Here is a 22,669-nt window from a genome sequence, read left to right on the forward strand (position 1 = left end):
CATACTGTAGATGTATTTGCTATTCCTGTAACTGCTGATGCGTTTAATTGCAACTTTCAATTATTGACTGCCCCCCATCCTCTCACTTAATTATGCTGTTGGTGTTCCTTTTCTTCCCCAGACTTGATTTAAAACATAGATTTCAGCCATGACAGGATTTGAGCAGCAGAGGGGGCACTTTCTACTGGTTCAGGGATCGGCTGAAGTCGTGATTATCAGTTGAGGCTGTGAGTCATTTCTCAGTACCAGAGTGTCCTGTGCCTTCCACGTGGTGCTGAGTCAGAGTGCTTTGACTGGCATGGCTAATGAGCACACACTGTCTGGGGAACACCAAGTGTTTGTCACAAAGCAAGGTGACAGCATTGTCGCTCATTTTCAACACAGGATTTATATAAAAAAAAACATTTGTTAAAAGGACTGGTGCAACAAAGCGCAGTTTTGTGAATTAGGAATACTGATTTAAAGCATAAATAGATGAAAGTATCGACCTGAAAACAACAGAGCAGCCATATGTGCGGCAATGTGAACGACTAACGTTAAGATGCTGTGTCAGTGTTAACTCCCACCTCTGAAACAAAACATCACAACCAGTTAAACTTTCAAAGCCAGTGAGGCGACAGAAAAAGAACACATGGATGCTTTTTATTTCAATTTATTTATCTTTAAAGAACCAATACGAATTGGGGATGTTTTCAAAATGGGTACAATGATAAAAAACTGACCATTATCATTCTTCTCCACGTTGTCTTTCAGATTGGATCTTAGGCTCTGTAGATGAGTTTAAATATGCATATTTAGGGAAGTCCTATTGTAGCCCATTTGATGAATGAAAGCAGGAGAAGTACCTGTTGTAGGAGTTGTTAAGTATTTTCCTGTTTAACTGCCTGATGAGTGTCTGAAGTGTATATGTGCGTGTGTGTGTGGTATGCTCAGCAGGGTTTGGTGGGCTTATCTGAGGTGGACTGATTATTGCACTCCAACAAGAATTAAAGAAGAAAAAACAAGACATGGCTCTCGAAGGATAACAAAAAAAATAAAAATTGGATAACAAAGTGTCCTTGCCCCTGCCAAACTCATAACTGCCACACATATCATATCTTGTGAATAAATATTGCAGACATATTCAAACTCTGTGAACCCCTAAATTGAAAGTGACTTTAAACAAGTGAAGGGTAGAAGGAAAACAGTACTGCATTTTCAGGTGAACTTTTGAGTTTTTGTGCACAAAACAAAACAAAAAAAATAAAATAAAAAAAACTGGACAGTCGCAATATGTGTTCAAAGTTTAAAAATGGTTTTAAAAAGGTACATTATTCTGGCCTAATCATAATGTCAATAATTAGTAGAGATAAAAATCAGAATATCATTGAACATTTTGTCTTCTTATCACCATTGTTTGTGTAAAAATAAAAATTCATAAAATGGAAAATGTTATCCCATGATTACAACTGAAACAAAAAAGAAACAGGATGGACTCAAGTTGAAAGAATTCTGGCCCGTGGTTGAACAGTGGAACCGGGAGGCGGGCCTATCTGTGTGCTTTCACATTCCATTCATTGGTTCGGCTGGTGGATCCCCAGATCTGGATTCATTCATTCGATCACTCGCTTGCTCTCTGATCAATTAACCATGACTCAGTATTAACAAATCATCACAATAATTACTGATAGCACTCTCTTCATTTTTTTTTTATCTCCCCGTGTTGGAAGATTCCCCACTATATGCGCATAAGAAAGATGCATTGACAGGCAGCCTACTGCACACAGCAGTTGTGGCCGTTGGTATCCTTGAACCGCAGACGCATTTTGGGTCTGTATTTCTCGAGGTAAAGAAGCTGTTTGGAGTTGAAGGCTCCACGTCTCTTCCTATGAAAAAGCAGAGGGGGAAAGAAAAAGGAGGGCAGAAGATTAAAACAATGACACTGACAAAACAGAGCAAAGAGCACGCAAAGAAATCATTCGATTTTTTGACATTTGGGGAAATAGATTCATCTGCCTTCTGACAGAGTGAGATGAGATCTATGTCAAATGTAGGACGACAGTTAGCAGCCAGTTAGCTCAGATTAAAACAAAGACTGGCAACAGGGGAAAACCTCAAGTTGTCTGAAAGCAACAAAATTACTAGTATTTGCAGACAGACAAATTCCAAATTTCCTAAATTGTCAACATCGATACGCCAAGGAAACAAAAAGGCATCGCTGATTTAGCACATGAAGAACCTCAAATCACAGTTCAGCTGATAACCATAACGGACGGTGGCCTTTTCATGCGCACCCTGTTTCTAATAACTCAAATTACACTATTTACTGATTTAAGACTCACTTTTTATTTAAAAACTTCAAGTTCAAACATAGGGAGGGTACTCACTGCCTTATGAACTGCACAGCATCCTCGTACTTCATCCCACTCTCAATGAGGGCTAAGGCCACCAACACTGGAGCTCTGAGAGGTAAAGAAATCCAGTGGACCAGTTCAAGGAGACAGTGAGAGAGTCAAAGGAGAGAAGGAGAACAGAAGATTAAATGCCATGGTTCACATGGTTCCATAGTAATATGGTGGAGGGAAAGGGAGGGGGTTCAAACCTGGGAAACAGGCCTGGGAAATCAACAGGGGTGCACTGCTGCCCTGCTGAGGCACTATGTGCACACCCTGAGCCACACACACACAAATCTGTGATAAGTTACAGTAAGACAACTTTCTCCTTTCTCGCCAGATGAGACCCAGTAGGAAAATAAATGAAAACAAATATCTGAGCTTTCTGTACCACTTGGTGGGTAGAATCAGAGCGTTTCCTCGAGTGTCTTTTCTCTCACGCAAAATTTACAAGGGATAGAATGTGAGAACAGAGGGATTGGAAGAAAGTGAGACGAAGAAAACAGTGCAGTAGAATGGATGGAGGGGTGAGGATTAGGAGTGTCACGGTACGGGTGTTTGTCCTGAACTGTTAGGTACGGGACGTTTGGCTCGGTTCAGGGCTGCAACTGTTTTTCATTGTCGATTAATCCGTCAATTACTTTCTCAACTGATCAGTAGCTTGGTCTGTTAAGTGGTAAAACATGGCAATAAATGTTTCCCAAAGCCCAAGAAGAAGTCCTCAAATGTCTTGTTTTGGCCACAACCCAAATATATTCAGCTTACTGAAACTTACTGAACAAAGAAACCAGAAAATATTCACATCTCAGAACCAGAATATTGACGTGATGACACTTGAAGGTGTCGACTAGTGGAAGGAGACAAAAGCCGAATGGAGGGTGAGCCCTTCTCCCCTCAGCGCTCAGGCAGCGTCTCACTGCAGATTCAAACCGAAGCAGTAACTAATGCTATCGGAGGGTTTTTGACCGTGGATAAGTGATCATACTTAGTCTAGAGAATACAGGATTTAAGCACAAGTTTTAAGATGAAGCATAACTGACACCTGTGTTATTTATTTTTGTTTTGATTTTTTCTTGACAATATGACTACTTGAAATTTTTTTGGACAATTTTTTTCCCGCCGTACCGAAAACATACCGAACCGTGACCCAAAAAACCGAGGTACACACTGAACGGTGAATTTTCTGTACTGTTACACCCCTAATTAAAATACTGTTCAAGAAAGAACAACAACAAGAAGCCACATAGCTGCAGCCTCCCACACAAGGGCCTAAGGAGAATGTTGGCTGCTGTAAAGCTGAGGAAAGAAGAAGAGATGAATTCAGAAAATGCCTGTCTAACCAGTACTGGTAATTATACAACCTCTGGAATGCCACAGCAATGCAGAATGCTGGAAGCCATTGAGAAATCATTGGCTTATTGTGCGATTGTGGTCAGGAAAGACATTTTCACACTCACTCGCCCTATCATGTGCTTCAGCCGTCGTTGTTTTCACACTTGTGTTGTTATTCGGCTGAACTCATCTTTAATTCGCTGTCGCGTTGGCCTGTGAATTTGACTGCATATCTACACATCGCCCGTGCACCCTCATGACCAACAGACAGATCACATGCAAATGTGATTGCCTTCCCTTTTTCGAGTCTGCAGAGGCAACAGCAACACTGTAGCTGTTGTCCCGCCTAGTTTGTGTGGGCAACACCGAAGAAGCCACAAGAGTTAAAAGGAGGGGGGGTTTGAGAGGAAGTTTAAAAGAAAGAAGATGAGAATACAAACTTATTGAGACACTTGTAGCATTTCTGTGGCCCTGAGTGTGTGCTGCTTCTTACAGACGGCCTTCATCTCTCTGGAGTCACTTTGATGCAGCGAACATTAAATGACTCCTGCTCTAACCAACCAAAGAGCAGCATCACACTGAACAGAAAATACTTACAAGAAGGGGAAACAGAAAATGAGCTTAGGTAAAACAGAAGGTATTACACTACAGTTACATGCTTTCCCTTAAAAATGACACACTAACTGTTGGGTGCAAGGAAGGGATTTGGTGTTAATAACTGATCCATATCACAATTCATGTTACAGGACTCCAGATGGTTTGCTAGGTAAACAGCAGGGATTTTACACCAGAGGCCATCTAAAGGTTGACCATACAACAATCCAGACAGCCAGTGCTGCCTCTTGAGTCACTGTTGTCTCTCTAGAGGAAACAAGCCACTCACCGGCCAAGCCCTGCCACACAGTGCACAGCGATGCAGCAGCCAGGCTCCTCTCGAAACTTGGTGTTGAGCAGCTTCAGCCACTCGTCCACAATCTGAGTGGGAGGAGGGGCACCATCATCGAAGGGCCAGTCCTAGAAGACATACAAGGAAAGAGAGTAAGTGTGTGAGCGTCTAAGGTGGAAAGGATAAACATGGAACGAGAAAGGCTGCCACAAATGTGTGTTAACACTTACCACAACCTGTATCCCCTCCTTTTCTACTGGAGCCTTATCATAGGTGGCATCACAAACTCTCACCAGTGTGTTCACGTGAAACTTCTTCAGCTCCTAACAGACGTCAAAAGAAAGGATTTTAGACTTAGCATGCACAAATGGACACACACAGACACTGACGTGAGACTGAGAGACGGGGTCGTACCTCGGTGAATTTGTTAAGCGTGGCATTGGTGGGGTTGTGGGTGATGAGGAACCTCATGCACTCGTAGGCAATCTCGACTGCAGCGGGGCGGTTCATGTTGGCGAGACGGCTTAAAAACAATTACAATACAATACTCTTACAAAACAAAAGCGACTTTTGGCTCAGAAGTCAGCAAAGACTGCTAGGAGACTTATGTATTCAGGAAAGGGTAGAATAAATAAAAATGACAACAAGTGGGAGAAGGATGGGTCAACAGGTGTTCAACTATGGGATGATGTACACAGAGAAAGGGAACAAAAAGGATGAACTAGTCCACAGTACTCCGGGATGTAAAAAATGAATTAACACAAAACCAAAAAATTTAAAATAACAAAAAAGAAAAAGAAAAAAAGATGGAGAGATTATCCAGGAGTCATCCAATCAGTTTACCCCATTCAGGAGAGCTGTTTGTGATTGGCTGTTCAAGGAGAAAGTGGAAAGCAAAGGTTTTTCGTATTGGTTGGGACAGGGCAGGACAGTCAGGCCAAGGACTACGCAATATCCCAGGGGGTCTTTGGAAGAGTCAGCAGTTCCTAGCGTGCTGGCAGTCAGGGGGGTTTCTGGGTAGCGTAGTCCCTCGGGGGGCGGCCGATTCACTTCTCCACAGAGGTGAGGTGCTGTGCCTGGCAGAATTCTCCGCTCACACACGCCATATAGGTGTGGCTGAAGTCAACACAGAAACCCTAAAAAGAGAGAAGAAAGACAAGAGTGAGGTTAGATGATGGTAACTGTGATGATATCACACACCTACAACCGAATGATTGTGTGTTTTTACTATTGAAATTGCAGTGAAATAGCCAGTATTACATAATACTACACAAAACCACTGTCTTGATATTATTAAGTTACTATTTAGTGCATCATACATGTAATATCGTCAGAAATTTGGACTAAAATTCAACTTTTTTTCAAGTGCTTGCTACGTTTATTTAGAAGTATCTTTATAAAAGAACCGCAAAACATTAAATCGCAGGATCAGTCTGAATAATCACAATGAGACACTTTCCTCAAAAAGATTAGACCTTTCACAACATAATTTTGATTTCCACCATCCTTGTGGCCACCTGTATTTGATCCAGCCTTCTTGCTTGACTGAAACATAATCTGGAGAAGACAGTTGCACCTTAGACTTAAAGTGTACGGAAATGTATAGTCAGACCTCCGTACTTCTAAAATTCCGCTTTCTGCATAAATAACAGGAAATCCAGTTTTCAGAAACTCAAAAAAGGGACCATCATGACTGAATATACCTTCCAGAAGTTATGAGTCTGCTGTGAACTGACGACACCTTTGGATTACATCACTCTGTCAATTCACCATTTGCCACCAAAATGGAAACTAATAATATGCACAGCATGGAGCACACACACGCTTCACAAGGGCGTCTTACAGCACAGGTAATGTCTGGTCTGTAACTAGCCAGGGAGCAGTCAGTCAAACTGTGCCAAGTCCTTGACAGTCTAAATCCAGCCGCCACAAACTGGATAGAACCGTCTCAGAGCAAAGTAGGATAGGGGGGGGGGGCTGGCTATCACTACGCTGACTACGTACACAAAGTAGTGGGAGGGAAACGGAGAGAACGGGCTTGGACTTCAGCACCGTGTCACAGGCAGTAGTCACAAGGTGAGGATTGCAGGGTGGGCAAAGCTTCAAACAGCCCCGGCATTTCAGTCCCACGCTCCCCCTTTTCACCTCCTTGAGACTGACACAAGACTCTCTTTACTCTCTCTTCATTCCTGTTTAACCCTGTTACAATTTACTCATTTACCCTTAACTGTAAGATGGTATATATGATTTTCATTTGGTCTCTCAACCCACCTGCTTCATTTCTCATACAGTTTTAAAAAGAACCAGTTGGAGACAGCAATTTTTTTTCGCAAACCTAAGGCCACTCTTCAACAACCACACCAACTCTCTCCCTTTTCTCCCACTGACTACCACACAGTCACTTACCCTCTCAGTTAACTGGCAACCACGGAGCCACTGTCAAAGGGATGTATCAACCCACTCTCCTCTATAAATTTCTTTCCTCCCCTCCATCTTTTACACTTGGCAACAGCCACAAGAGCACTAAAAACAGCCTTTTTTTTTTCTCATGTGATGGCCGAGATCCTCCATGACGCTTTTAATTACCACCTCTGAGCAGTACTGAACACAATGTGGCATTGCTGCAAGCAGACAACTGAAGCTTGGAAAAATGGTAACCTGACTTTAAAAGGCTTGCTTCTAATCCTCCTGAAATGAAAAGAATGGACAAGGGGCGAGAGGGGGCAGTTAACATGTGCTTTTCACCTGTGAAACCCAACTGTGGAAAGGAGAGCAGACAGTTAAGAGAGACACAAACATGGAGGAAACAGTGAAGAACAAAGAGCGGACAACCACACCAAGGACACCACAATGACAGCTTAAGTTAAAAGATGAAAAGCTACTGGATTGTGGATGGTTGCCCAGATGTGCAAAGTGACTTCATACTGTCTGTTTTAGATGCAACCAAAAGTAGGGTTACCAAGGGGCAAAAAGGCAGACTAAGACATTTCAAATTTGACACTGGCATACTTGAAGTGAAGAACATCTAGGATAGGTGGGAAGCATGAACAGTTAATGACTGAGGCTGTCGAAGTGTCAATATCCACACTTTATTGATTCCATGTTTAAAAAGGACACAACCTCCGATGGGTGTACATTTGAAAGCATTGAAAGTACCAAAGCCAATGAAAGAATAAATAGGCACGTCATGCTTACCAGTCACCTCTTCATAAACTGTACATGTAAGTAGATAATGATGATGATCAATGTTAGGGTAATGTAACCAAAAAAAAAAAAAAATCTAACTAACAACTGAACCTTAGACCTCAGTCTTGAGTGAGCTTGTCAATAGAGAAGTGTGTAAACTGTGGTAACATCAGGCCTGCCAGCCGCCTGCCGGTGGCTGGGAACGCATGCAAATCACTGTGAAATTTGCAAACTGGTTCTGCAGTTACACACCGCACAGATGCAGGAAGAACAAAACAAATACTCACACATACACTCAGAATCTGTTTGTAGAAAGAAAAACATGTTTGACCACACAGGAAACAAGAAGCAGTGCACACAAAAGCCTTGAAAACTGTAGACTGGGAGCAAGTCAGCAACCTTCAGCTGAGTCAGACATGAATGGGTGATATCCCTCACATTACAGTTCTAACTAACACAAACAATGTGTGCCAAATCACACAGTTCATTTACGGCAGCAACTAACCATCAGTTTCATTGCAGATTCATCAGTTGGTCTTAAACTTCTAAAAATAGTGAGAATGCTGCACACAATTTCCCAAAGCTGACATTTTTTAATTGCCAGTTTTGTCCATAATCCAAAGATAGTCAGTTTACGATAACAGACAACTCAAAAACCCACCAAATATTCACATTTGAGAAGTTGGAGCCACAAAGCATTTAGATTTTTTTTAGCTTGGTCACATCTCAAAATTCAATGACCAATTTAACCTTAAATTTCATAATCCAGCCTTTGTGTAAAGGTCACTTTCACTATCAGGCAGAATGTGGGTATGAAATATACAAAAACAAATCCAAAATCAGTGTTCGTCCGTCACTGAGGTTGGTGGAGTTACAGTGGCAGGCACCATTAAGGCCGACTTCTCTTGTGGGATTAATTGCCCAACAGTTTCAAAGGGTCACCAATATACTTCTGTTAATGTAGCATCCGGCCTTCTGTACATGTGCGTCTATGTACAAGTGTATATACTAAACTGGGAGAAAGGTCACAGAGTAAAGGCAGAGGCCCATGCAGTGGCCAAGAGAAAGCTCCCTTGGTGCCCTGTTCCTCATCACGTGGTCTACTGTTGAGAGTAGGACTGCAAGAGGCGGGAGGGAGGATTGACTGGGGGTCGATAGGGAGAGCTTCCCAAATCAGCTGGCCTCTCCCAGAAACTGCCTACAGTGACTTAGGAAAAAGAACATGGGAAGAGAGAGAGAGCGGGGAGCAGCAGTACTAGCTGATAAGGGCCAAGGAATCTCAGAACAGAAAAGGACATGCAAACCTAAACAGGTGATTACGTTGCAAAAGACTGGAGATCAGGGCATGGGGACTCGACAGCTGCTAACTCATCATTTTAGGACGATTCATCAGTCTGTCTGTCAGTATAAGGCCGAAACGTGAAACAATTGCAGTGTGATTTAAGAGTAAGAGATGAGGCAGTTCATTATCATGTTCATACAGTGACAGATTACATGATTCAATATTTTCCACTGACAAAGCTCATAATATCAGAAATAGATAAGAGCACTGTTATAGAAAGGAACCACAACTAAAGTGCATAGAGACAGAGGAAGGTGCTTCGGTGGACTAACTTAAAGATTTTACTGCCATGGGACTCTATAATTTTAGAGCTAAGGCCATGGATAACTCTTGCAGACACCTGATAGGTGTCAGATTGCCAATCACTCTCACACCATACATACACTATTTGCACCAAGCACTTAAGCATGGTGACAGTCACAAACTGGCTTGAGCAATACATTTGCCACAAGGGCGAGGGGGTGGTTCTAAAATTAGAAGGAAAAACACGCACACACACACACACACACACACACAAGCAAATGAGCCCAAATGTCTGGACACTGAATATACAGACTAGAAGGGCATGGTGGCAAAACGTCAGAGTTTCACACAAAATGTGGAATGTCTGAGTCCATCTTCTTTCCCCCCTTGTGAAAGATGTTAGTATTACATGCAACCCTGTCTGGTGGTCTGAGGTTGTGCCTGAGTCTCGCTGATGTTTTGTCTGGAGCCAGACTGGGCATGACCAGACTGCACTGCCTCAAAGCAGCTGGAGGGCTACTTTGGTGTGTGGGAGCCGAGTCAAGGAGCAGGGGGAGTGCCTGTCGTCCATGGCAGGATGGACAGAGAGGGGAGGAGGGAGAAAGCCCTACTCTCCTTGGAGTGCAAGGAGCATGGACAGCACAAGAATAGATAAAGGCTCTGATGCTCTTACCTCACACAACCACCTGCTTGCTACAGTGCATACACTTCTCCTTTCAGTGTCTCATTTAGTCTTCATAAAACAAATACACGCATGCAGAAATACGAGGTGACAGCAAAGTACTGCAGTTTCCTCTCAACTGTCTGATACAGCTAGCATTGATCTGAAATTCACAGGAGAATTGGGGGAACCCATTGACGGTTGCAATCAAAGTTACAAACCATGTATCGGTGGAAATAGAAATGGGGCCATGTGTCACAGAGGCATGCCTTCATTCCTGTGGCCTTTGCGAGTGCCAAACAAAAGATAACTGATATGCTTGGAAATGTCAAAGAGGACAGGGAGAAAAGAATAGTAGCATGAAGAAATCGGTAAGATGTGAAGGAAAATCGTGGATGGCCATAACAATGGATAAGAAAAATTCAACAGGGGCCGGCAAGGCAAAAAAAGTAAAGGCAAGGGGGAAAAAAAATTAGCCAAGAGCTTGGCAATGACTATAGCTGAGATAAAAGAGAGGATCACACCTGCCCAACGGTCCAGCTGGTTCCTTGCAGTGACGTCAATGCTGTTGATAGGGCTGGGTGGGCGGATCTCACCACAAACTGGAGCTCTCCTCAACTTAACTGTGTGCACACATAAGCTCACCAACAAGGGGTGAAGAAAGTGCTATTCATTCATTTCAAATGAGCGCTGGGACACACGGTGAAAAAGCAACAGCAGGTTGGGATCTGACTGACTTGGTGACAGGGGAGAGCTGAGCAGAGGCCAGCTTTGTATGAACAGCCCTCCGAACAGACACACACTACCTACTTTTAGGGAGTTTTTCCACACTTGAGTGAAAGTTGGTTTCAAACTTGGTATGGGCCAGAGAAGCAGTCTCTGGTCAGCTCAAAATGGCGATATGGGGTCACCCTCATTGTGCTCAGCAAGAGTTCATTTTCAAAAATGAAGGTGTGCTGCTGCACACGCTGAAAGCTAATTACCATGATCGACACAGAAAGTGGCACAGCCCAGCCATCAGTCCTACTGTATGGATGCAGCATCAAACTATTAGGAAAACCACTCTTCAATAACAATGATCACCGCAACGAAGTGAAGTCCTGCGCTGTTCTGAAAAACAACAAATTAGCTGAGTGCAGCTGAAGGTGCAGCTGCCAAACACACAGGCATGACTAGTTTCCATCTATTTTTACATGTCAGCTGGGCCAAGTAATAATAGAATGAAAAGAATCTAAAGTACTCAGTGTTTGTAAGCGTGACATAGTTGTCATGTTTTTTGCCACGTCTGCCTGTTACACAATCAGTCAACAGGTCAGGATTCCAATGTATGAAAACACACCTTCAGTAACATCTCCCAAAAACACTTTAAACTCAAGTATTTGGGTCTGAGAAGTCTGAAACACTTAATGTATCATTCAAAGGCCTCCGTATGTCCCAAAATAAGAGAATTAACTTCATGCTCATTAAAAACAAAAGTGTGCTATGGACTCTCGGGACACAGTCCAAGACTAAAGTGGCCTGTCAATGTGGAGTGTGGTGACAGGTCACCACACCATTCAGCAAAGAGTACACACACATAAAGGAAGTAGTGTGCACAACTCTGCCTGGCCAGTCATGCTTTAAAACACACAAACAGACAAGCAAGAAAACACACATACAGACACACAGACACACACACAAAACTACAATAAGCTACACTAGTTAAGCTTCTAATCCTTTTTCTGAGTCTTACCAGTTTATCTAGTGTAACGACTGAGACACTAAAATCCTCAGGCATGTTGGGACAAGACAGCATTGAGATAGACTTGTATGCAAACTTAAATTCAACAGATCCTAAACTGTTGCCATGCCTCCCATGAGCTGCACACTCCTGGGGTTTGTAAACATGGGTCTTAGGCTGAAAGTGATACATCAACTCAGTAGAGTCTGTGCAGCCTCATGCTTTGTTGACTGAATTCTGATAAGGTGCCCACCTACGGGTTTCTTAGAATGTAGTCCTGCATCAGGGAAGAACCGGTTCACGTCCATTCAAAACCTTTCTGAGAACAGTGCCTTTACTTCACCTGCCATGAGGGTAGGGAAGGGCTGATGCTTAATTATAGCCGTGTGGGAAGCATTGCCATCAATACCAGCACCTTGACCAAACCGCAGACTTGGGATGACTGTTTGACCGGTGACAGCAGCAGGATGTTGAAACACATTGCTCTCTTTTCAAAGCTCAAGAAAACAAATATACAAAGTTGCAACCAACGTAATAGACACTGGAAAGAAAGGTTTTGGTCAGCTTCTTGGGTGCGATTGTAAAAGCACGTACAGAGCCCCCATTCTATAGCCAATGTCCCCATGGTCGTCCATGGCAATTAAAAACCAAAGGGCCATATTTCAAGGTTAAACAACATATTTGATAACCTATTGGCTATAGCTCCATAACAACTAATGTTAGCATTCAACTACCTCCAAACTAACGCTTTCGCTATCCATTGTTTTTTCAGTTGCTGATCAAGCAGGAAGCTGTGAGATGACAAAGATTGGTCGGATCCCCTACGTTTATACAACTTGCAACCAGGAACACGGCAGTATGACATTATCCTTTTGATAACAGCGCTAGAGCTTCCCACCCTGAGTGACATCAGAGGAAAATAGCCACTGTGTGAATATGGTCAATTGTACAATAATTTAGTATGCACCATTGTAGTCATTAGTGAACTCTTCTGAAAAAGCTACATCACATGTACTTTGCATTCTTGAAAAGGCCATTATTGACAAATGTTTTTTTAATGAGGGAAAACAAACCTTCTCTTCAAAAAAAGCAAATACTACCTTAAATATTAAGGAAAATGCTTAGAGGAGCAGTTACAGTCAGACTTTTTGCATATGTTCTACACACCTCAAAGCCAAATTCAGTCACTTCTCGTGCAGGTCAAAATATGGTATGCAGTGAATATGGTTGTGCTCTAAAAAAGAAATGTTGTGTAAGACCGGTTTAATACAACCCTGATTCCTGAACTGTTGTGACACTGTGTGAAATGTAAATAAAAACAGAATGCAATCATTTGCAAACAAACTGTGTTTACACACAACGGTTTCATAAAGTGTTCCTGAGCCCATGTAGTAATGTCCTTTATATAATGATGTGTTCACAAAGTGGTGAACCTCGCTTTGAAGGATTGAGCCTTATGAGGAATTCCCTTTCATACCAAATCACGATACTATGACGTGCATTTAGAGCATTCCACAACTTTCCCAGTCTTTTGTTGCTCCTGTCCCAACTTGACTGAAACATGTTGCTGGCATCACATATTTCCAAAAGTCAATGAAGTAAATGAGTTAAAACATGATATATATTGTCCTTGTACTAGTTTCAATTGAGTTTTATCAAAAAGGATGAGCAAATTATCCCATTCGTTTTCATTATTGTTTTAAACAGCATCCCAACTTGGTATTGGGGTTGTATACACATATGGAGGGGTGGACAAAAAGCAGCACAAAAAAACAGAATCAGAGTCAATATGAGCAAAATTTATAGGGTACCTGCCCTTTCTGCCCAGCCAACTAAGCAAAGCCTTATAAATGAGTCACAACTAGTCATGTCTACCTGTGTCAAGGTGGAACCACGCACAGACAGTCTGACTCAGGCTTGTGGTCGTCTCGGTCTGAAATATAAGAATCCTGTGCTTTTCACATGGCTATTACCATAAACTCCCAAGATAAACAGGCTCCCCTACTTTGGGTAGTAGTACTTTGAAACCAACTCAAAAGAAAACCACAGGGCAAGACGACTCCTCAGTGTTAAGACAGCACAGTGCTATCAGTCCAAAACTCAAATGTGGTAATAGAGCCACAAACATTTAACAGCATTCTTGGGAAATACCTTTAAAAACCTGGAAACCAAAATTATTTGGTGTCAGATTATGACAATAACAAAGATCTTGTATTGTAGACAATATGACAACCAAAATAGCAACACTCAAGAGCATATATTTAAAAAAAAACCATGATAAAGACTTTCCTTTTGCACTTGCTAAGAAAAACCATTCCTCCTGTTATAGCCTGTCTGTGGGTGGACTGTGTTTGATCAAGGCTAGAAATAGGTTGGGGGTACAGAATGACCCTCCGTAAATGCAACACTCCAACCCAAAAACCACCAGGGCTGCCAACAAGTTGGATTCCTCCAACCACGCCAGACTTCTTGAAGGGTTTATAGTTTCACCACAAAGTCTCATCTCGCCCTGCTCATACGTTTTTCACCTGTTCAAAACAATAGGGAAAGTCTGTAGAGGAGGGCATGCAATAAAAGAAGAGAAACATCAAAGCTAACTGTACTGACACATGGCTTAACAGGAGTGTGCCAACAGACAAAACAGGAAAGCTTTACTGAGGTATGGATAAGTCTGTAAATGCTGCTATACAACAAAACTTTTTGCCTTGAGTTATTTGCACGAGTTTGACCACGGGATCATTTGTGTTTACTCGCCCCCAAAAATATACTTTACTGTACATTAGCCGTAAACTAGAGAGCAACGATAAGCACTGAGGGTGGGCGTGTGTGTGTGTGTGTGTGTGTGTGTGTGTGTGTGTGTGTGTGTGTGTGTCTGTGTCTGTGTGTAACACTCTGGTTCTTTCTGTTATTTCTCTCCAGTCCTTTGTTTTCCCCCTCTCCTCTCTGGACATGCATTAAGTACACTTCCCATCCAGTCATCAGTCAACATGGACAGAGAGACTAATTACAGTACATTCTAACACCTGACAGTGGAGGTTGGCACCTCCAGCTTGCTGCTGCAAACAGGTTGAGAAGCGAGAGTGAAGGTGAATCCACTTTTTAACCCCAGAAGTTTAAAAACAGACTGAGCTCTCCTCTCCTCCGGTAAACAACTCTGGATCTGACTCTAAGTGTTTAGGATATTCCTCACGGAGGCCCGGCTCTGCTCCCCCCCAGCTCCTCCTTCCAGAGCTCCCCAGAGTTCAGCAGCTGTCTGTTGGTGGTCAGCGGCTCTTTCCCTATGCTCTGCCTGTTCTTACCCACAGAGCACTCTGCAAAGCCCTGCAATACATGCAAACTGTTCGCTCAGGTTGAATAATCTCAACTTGAAAGAATATGTAATTTGTAATTTGCATCAGTCACATTGCCCGGCACAAAGAGGCTAATTTGCGCATTCATTTGCATCTTTGCATTGACTGGAATTGTGCTGTAATTTCAGTATTTTCCAGAGCAGTCACTTTTCTGGGTGAACAACAATTACTGTTACTTAGAAAAAGGAAGTTAAAAAAGGGTAATGAGAATACTGAGCTTTTAAGTTTCATCAGGTGTCATTAACACCACCATCAAGCACATCTTGCTTAGGAAAGTAATTTAAAACATGCACACTAAAGTCAATCAAATGTGTACTGTCATTAGAAACTTAGTCCAACTGGCTGATAACTAGCCTGATCAGCCACCATCAGTAATCGATACAAACACATTATCAAACTTTAAACCACCAATCAAACCAGTCACAAGCCACAGCGTTATTATAGTGGAAGAAACCCGTAGAGACGAGAGGTTAACCATTTCAAAAATTATGATTTCTCACGTGCTGGTTTATGTATCAGGTGCATGCTGAACTAAACACTGACTCATAACACTGTTGATTCACCATGTAGAAAAAAATAGGGTGTGTTCGCTGGACATGTCAACAGTGAATTTACTGCTACTTTTCGGATTTTAACGCAGCACACATACCTATCAACATCAGTGTAAACTGAAGGTTAATGAGTGCCGTTTACAGATTGAGCTCAACTTACCAAGTGACAGAGGTCTCGAGTTTACAATATTTACTCACACTTTTGTCTCGAAAGTAAAGATCATGTTGCTGCTAGCCAGGTGAAAATAGTGTAATGTGTGCCAGAGCTTGTCTGGTAACTCAAGCCTGAGCTATGCCATCAAGAGCTAACGTTACTGTGATGAAACGCACTTTGAAGAGTCTGTGGTCAGAGTTAGCCAGGACAGAAAAGCTAGATCTGACCACAGACTGCTGGACAGTTCTCACTAACGAAAGCTACATCATAACTACCTGTCGCTTCATCAGTGCTGACTGGGGAGATGCAGTCTAGTGGTTTTTATACTTATCACATTTACTTATTAGGCTATTTGTAGTCCACATTTCTGCACACTTTCAGAAAAACATTACTGAAAATGTCTACAGGTTGACATTTTTGGTACATGGACATTCCCTTTTCTGTCCTCTACTCAGCACAACAGGTTACCTGTCTCTGCTCCCTGAGGACAGGAGCCAATCTTCCCGCAGGTTACTTGGTGTTCTAGCTTCTTGTGTCCGTATAAATGTGGCTGGAAATTGGGAACTGCAAGAACACGTAACCCCTCCAGTTTCCATGAGCGGACAAACACCCCCTACACACGCACTCGCACATGGCAAAGCCCACTTATCACACTGCTTTGCAGCCTCTGAGTGAGCACAGATAAACAGTGTGGCGATCAAAGGCCTCTGATAGCGCTTAGGGGGAGGGCGCGGGGGGACAAGGACTGATCCGTCTCTGGAAAGGACTGAAAGAGACCAGGGCTCAGTACCTTAGAAATGGGAATGAAAAGAGGAAAACATATCCAAACAAAGGCATGTTCTGTCCTCGCTGTGGCCTAGTTGCACTTTTAATTACACTTTACACAAAATGTAACACCGGCATCTGAACAATTACATTTGAAAGAGAAACAAAGTCAGCCACAGCACTAATATTTGACTATAATTTGAATAAAGATTAAGAGTGAGAACACAAAGGCAAACTGCTTTTCTGCTGACAAAGGAGCCAAAGGAGGTAAGATGGACTCCCAACACAATCAAGTGTTCCTGCCAAAAATAAGCTCCAACAAAGGCTGGACACAATATCAAATATTAACTATATATTTGTGATAGCTTTGTCCAAGACAGAAAATACAGCAGCATTGTTACGACTGCAATTATGTCAATAAAGTGTACAATCATTTTAAGGATATTCTCTTAAATCTAATGCTGAGCTTCTAGAGGCTGGACCAGTTGTTTTAGTCTTGCCTTGCAATTATAGAAAATTGCAGATGACCACTAGTTCTTCGGGAGTATTTTCAGCCTGGACATCATCGCTGCTAATGGTGATAAGCAAAAAACTGAAAGAAAGGAAGACAAAGATTTTGTCTTTAAAAGGTTTGCATGGTGATACGGAGGAAGCTTGTTATTTCTATACTATGCCCATAGAACTAAGCTTGTGCAAAACAATTTGTTTACATTCAGGATTATATATTTAAAGAAAAGAAACCTCATTGGAACATCCTTGTCTGAGCTTCAGTCGTTCGAATATTTTCCAAAAAGTTTCAATGGATCACTAATTGACTGCTGAAACTCATCCATTCAGAACACCCACGGATGTGATGTTGCAATGAAGTCAGTTTAAGGTAAGCCATCAAACAGGAGGAAGCGACTTCTCTCACGGTGCACCAGCCAACAGGTCTTTGAAATGCCCATCTGTACCTTTGCCAATGTGTTTTAATGTGCTCCTTACATAGCTGTCTAGATCAAAACATATATATCATGACTGTTATTTTTCAATACAGCTACAGCCTACCCAGACAGGATAAATAAATTGTGTACTGTCTTCTATTTGGATCTCGAATATGGGTTGACTATACTAGGCCATTTCCGAGCTCCTTTGATAAGGCATAGTCTCATGTCACTATCCGCAAATCAGCTCCAGGACGACATCTCCCAGCCTTGACACACACATACATCATGCAAGTGAGCCACACCTCTACCTGTTTGCCAACACATACAATTAAGGATGATAGCAAGCACTAAAACCACTGTAAAACAATCTGAAAATTTCCATGGCTGTCGAAAATAAAAGACGGAAGACACTCAGCAACAGACAGATCCAGACAGGAGAATGTCTGCTCACATTTTTGCTGAGAGGTGCAGAGTCCCACTGTGACATCAATTCTTCTGACATTTGGAAACTAACTTGGCCTTCTGACAGCAGCATCAGGGGATGCCTGTTGCCATACCAACAATTATCTCAGCAGTAGCAACAAGTGCCCCTGTAGGGAATGTTCGTATCCCTTGTGAGGAGATCAGAGAAGAGCAATGGTGATCTCTTTAAACATTCACAGACTAAAGATGAAGATGCGGGGGGGGGGGGGGGGGGGGGGTGCAGCAGAGTCAATGGTTGCCCGCGTACATTGATCTAGGAACTTTTTAACTTATGAAATCCAGCTTCCTTACCAGAGGCACAAAATGCACCTTGTGATCTTAGATCAGCTCCTCGTAGCAAATACATCTTTAAGATTAAGGCCATCGTGAACACATTACTTTGAGGTCATGTTGTGAGGCTGTCACACATTTCATGTGTTTAATAAGCTGCTTAAGGAAATTAAGAATATGCTTCATGGAGAAACAACAAAGTGCCTGAGCAATACAAAAACAGGAAAACAGAAATAGGAAACATGGAAAACACGAGACAGCAGGCCTGTTTATATGCTATAACCAAGCACTTTCTAGACTCTAGTTGCTTCAAAACGACAACACTTTCTGGATCAGTAAGAGTGAGCAGCTACATATGCCTACAAACAACAACTCTAATAACAATAACAACACCCTTTCCTTTACTATAGCATGTTTTGGCAAAGGACAGTGTTTTCCCCTGCTAACTGCAGCTCTGGCAGCTGTAACTAGACAAGGTAGATGTAAACACAAATAACAAAGCAAGATCCTTTTCCTACCTGTTGCTATAGTTTCAGTAGGCAGCCTTGCAGCAGCATCTAGAAGGGGTGTCAATCTGTCAGACACTGCCAGCGCTCCAGAGCCTGTGCTTTTGCTTTATCCCAGCACTGTGGCAACAACAGTAAACGAACACCGTGCCGACCAGGGCATGATTCATTAACCAATAGACAGCACAAGAAAAACACAAGGTGCCCATGGCTACTAATACATAATTATATATGGCTTTTTGCTTAATGGCTTGAAATGAGAAGAAAAAAGTGTGGTCATATAATCCTAGCTTTCCACTTTGGGCTGATTTCAACACAACAAAATTGCTCTGGAGCCAGGGATCATAGCAAGCAAACACACAGTAAAACCAAAGCTTGTGTTCCATCCTCACCACAGCCAGACACCCAGGGCCATAACTAGATTTTAAATTGACCAAATCTGTTAAGTCAGTCACTATGGATCAGACCTCTTCAACCCTACCTTTCAACACTCACAGCCACCCTGTGGCTAGATGGGCAAAAAGCCAGCAGGCTACAACATAGGTGTTCTTGTCCCCCAGTTCTTGACCCCCTGAGTAAACTGGCATCATGTTACTGTACACTGGGCTCGCATTTCACAGTTACGGTAACCAAGGCTGAGAACTTCCCCACTTGTCACACTGCCTTTTTTAATGCCGCCAGCAGACAGCGGAACCACCCTTTTGTTGGTGTAAAATATCATGGAGGCATCCAGCTAGATTTAGGCCTACTACCACATACTTCAAGCGAAACATACACCAAATCATTTGTAAGCAGAAGGCAATGCAAATTTAGAAGAAGCAAGTTGGTCAGATTGTTAAGAAGGGTTCTGTACTTCCTACTTACTTACTACTGTAATTTCCCTTATAATACAGACACTTCCACATTCTGCGTGTTTAACTTTATACAGAGATATTACAGACAGACATGAAGTCCAACACAGATGCAGTAAAATGAAGACAAGCCTTGCAGTTTCATAGTATACAAACATGCACAAAAACAAACAAAAAAAACCCCACGACTCTCAAGACTGGACCAACAGGTAACAGGAGTTTGACTCGCAGTGCGGTATCTCATGAATAAGTGTTTCCAGTGTTCAGACCTGCCTTTAGCTGCAGGCTGTGCTCTAAGTGGCCAGAGAAGAGCTATGCTATTTCTAGATTGGGCTGTGCATCATGTGTCAATTAGCTATAATATAAAGCAGGTCACCAGTATGAGTGACCTACTTCCACAATAAAATGCAAATAGAGCATAAAGACTTGCGGTGCTATTCTGTACAAGTTGTGAAATCCTACACTTCTCATGAAGCAAGTGTGAGTAATTTATTCTAGGACTACCCAAAGTGGTACAGCGGTGAGATCTACTGAAAAAAATACACAAATTATAACAATAAATCTCTTCTGTTACTCCCACTACACAAGGACATGCCCACAGTTTGTTTTGATAACTGATTGTATGAACACATCTCATCACCTGTAATCTCTGCAGGAAAATTAGGTCACCTTGTAGTGACTCATAGGCAGGAATGTATAATTAGCTTACCTGTTACACCAGTTACTCATTGACTCATCCACCCATGTTGGTAGGAGTGTTCAAAGCTATTCATTTGTATTAGCAGCCCACTAGAATTTATTATCAGAGAGGAGGCTGAAAGCAGTGGAAGGTCATAAATTGAAAACTGAGAGGCATGGGAATGTGCCGCGGCCTTTAGTGTCACAGCTGCTCGACTCAACTTCCTCCCCGAGTGCATTTCCTCATCTCACATCATCCAACATGGCTAAATGGTTGGGTGCTTTCTGTTTTAGGAAACCAGACACGGCTAAATTATAGACCCCACCTAACCCCAGTGTTGGCTATAATTTCTACATGGAAGACTGACAAATTTATTGAGTCAAACCGGCTAGTTTACAATAATGACAGTAGTTTGCCCATACAAACGGGCACCTAAGACACGATAATAATCAACAGACAGGAAATATCGACTTGCCGATCCCCTCCGTTTTGTTATTAAAATGTTATCTTGGCATATGGCTTCAAATAAATAGGCCGACCAAGCCTATTTATCTGAATCTGGGTCAAGATTTGTCACAAAGGGCGGAAGGCAGCTAGCTCAATAGCCATCTACCTCAAACCAAGCTTCTTAGAACTACCGACGTCTGAGACTATCGCTAAACACGCAGAAGAAGCTGGAAAATACTGAAAATCACAACCACTAGTTATATTTTAAACATTTTAATGGTGCCGCTGTCGTGAACAGTAGCCAAAGCAGGAGTTAAAATGTTAACCAAAGCATCGCTAACGATGTTTTTCAAAGGATATGCTGCCTTTACTGATACACTAAGAGCTGACTGTACAGCTAAGGGTAACGTTAGCTCTTATTTTCTGAAACTGCGGTCGACGTTCAGTTTGAACACTAACGTGGCGTTACACGACACCTAATGTGGTGTGTTTCACAACAGCAACAAAAGCCACTGACCGCATGCTGACAGTGGTGAATGTAGTGTTAGCGAGAAATTTGGTTTCTTCTTACTCTAGGAAATAGCCTTAGCCCTAAGATAAAGCTAATGTAGCTACACCAGCTAGCAGGCTAACTCAGCTCCGCCACTTTGCATTCTCAGCAACGTTTAGCAACCAGTCCAGAGATACGTCAAGACTCGCTATATTAGAGTTAGTTAACTTGGGAGTGGGTAACACCAACGGGGAAAACAAATAGGGTCTATATTGATACACGTTAACACAATTTTCAACGTGTTCGTCGCCAGCGTTACAGCCGTCCAAGCTTTACTCTGCGAGCTAACGTTAACGTGGCTACACACTGGTTGGTCTACTCTGACGATCACTCATGAACTTACTTTAGATCCCTTGTGTTGTAACGTTACTGACTTAATCTTCTAACAGTGCGTAACCTAACTTTTAATCAGTCTCTTGCGGATCTGTAGTGTTGCAATCATCTGCGATCTGATCGGAAACATCTTTCAAGAGGTCGGTTTTAGTTTGGTTATTGGCTACTTACAAAGAGCAGGCTGAACATTGAAATCCCGTGACTACCCCGGAGAAAGTGGAGGGAGTGTAGAAGCTGCTGCCAGGTCGCCTTTTTGTTCCTCTTCAATGTGGCAGCTTGAATTCTCGTCGGAGGTCGGGAACTGTTGTCGGGGAGGAGCCTCCTCAGTTTGTCGACACCTTCAAGGACTGTCGGATATACGAAATCCGAGGAAGCCCAAATGTGGCAGGTTCATACAGCGGGAACCAACTGAGAAATCTGTCATTTTCTATGGCACACGTGTGTACATGTGCTTTGTCATTTACAGAACGCACACAGACCGAGGTGCAGATGAGTGAGCAGCGCATTGCCATTAAAATAAAGAAATGAATAAACACTCTTAAAACGTCTCGACTAAAATGGCTTTATAAACTTGTGTTCAGGTTAAAACGTAGCAACATTTGTCTGATACACGTTTCACTCTTTGTTACCCACTGTAGCACAATGTGGATCAGATCACAATTTTTCAGTTCTAAAAAAGGCAAATTAAACCAGCAGCTGTTACTTTTCTTTTAAAGAGCACGTGTATGGTCGTCAAGTCCTATTCTCAAGTACTCAGGTCTGATATCCGAGTTTAACGGGATTCCGTGAATGCAGCAAAGAGGGTCTGGCGTCAGTACGACGTAAGAAGAATCCGGGTGCGCGATGACAGCTCACCATGGTGACGACAGTTCCAGAACACAACCGCACGATATTATCCTTGCGCTTGTGGGTTGTTTTTCTTTAGCCAATCATATTTCAACTGGCTCTAATAGCCACTTAAGGCATTCATGTTATAGGCAGGGTGGGTCTCCAGTGCTTGTATAAACGTAACGTTTATTTATTTATTATTTGACAGATTTATCTTACAGATAAGTACCTTAT

The 22,669-nt window shown here is 42.5% G+C and overlaps 1 protein-coding gene across 1 annotated transcript; it reads right to left on the reverse strand.

Moving 5' to 3' along the window:
- Positions 1-636: 636 nt before the first annotated feature.
- On the reverse strand, positions 637-21,914 carry ptp4a2b (protein tyrosine phosphatase 4A2b). The gene is made up of 7 exons (XM_076754517.1): positions 21,779-21,914; positions 5,434-5,726; positions 5,005-5,113; positions 4,821-4,913; positions 4,588-4,718; positions 2,367-2,441; positions 637-1,865 (listed from the first exon to the last, which is right to left on the reverse strand). Exons 2-7 carry the CDS (start codon positions 5,436-5,438, stop codon positions 1,754-1,756), a joined length of 525 nt encoding a protein of 174 aa, XP_076610632.1. The 5' UTR covers positions 5,439-5,726; positions 21,779-21,914; the 3' UTR covers positions 637-1,753.
- Between the last annotated feature and the right edge of the window lie 755 nt (positions 21,915-22,669).

Source organism: Chaetodon auriga, chromosome 17, assembly GCF_051107435.1.
Source record: "Chaetodon auriga isolate fChaAug3 chromosome 17, fChaAug3.hap1, whole genome shotgun sequence".
Taxonomy (NCBI): domain Eukaryota; kingdom Metazoa; phylum Chordata; class Actinopteri; order Chaetodontiformes; family Chaetodontidae; genus Chaetodon; species Chaetodon auriga.

Excerpts from the sequence above, each read along its gene's own strand:
- ptp4a2b (XM_076754517.1), bottom strand. Across the intron at positions 4,719-4,820 it reads AGGAGGGGATACAGGTTGTG|GACTGGCCCTTCGATGATGG; the intron begins GTAAGTGTTAAC and ends TATGTCTTCTAG. Across the intron at positions 2,442-4,587 it reads TGTGTGGCAGGGCTTGGCCG|AGCTCCAGTGTTGGTGGCCT; the intron begins GTGAGTGGCTTG and ends TTTACCTCTCAG.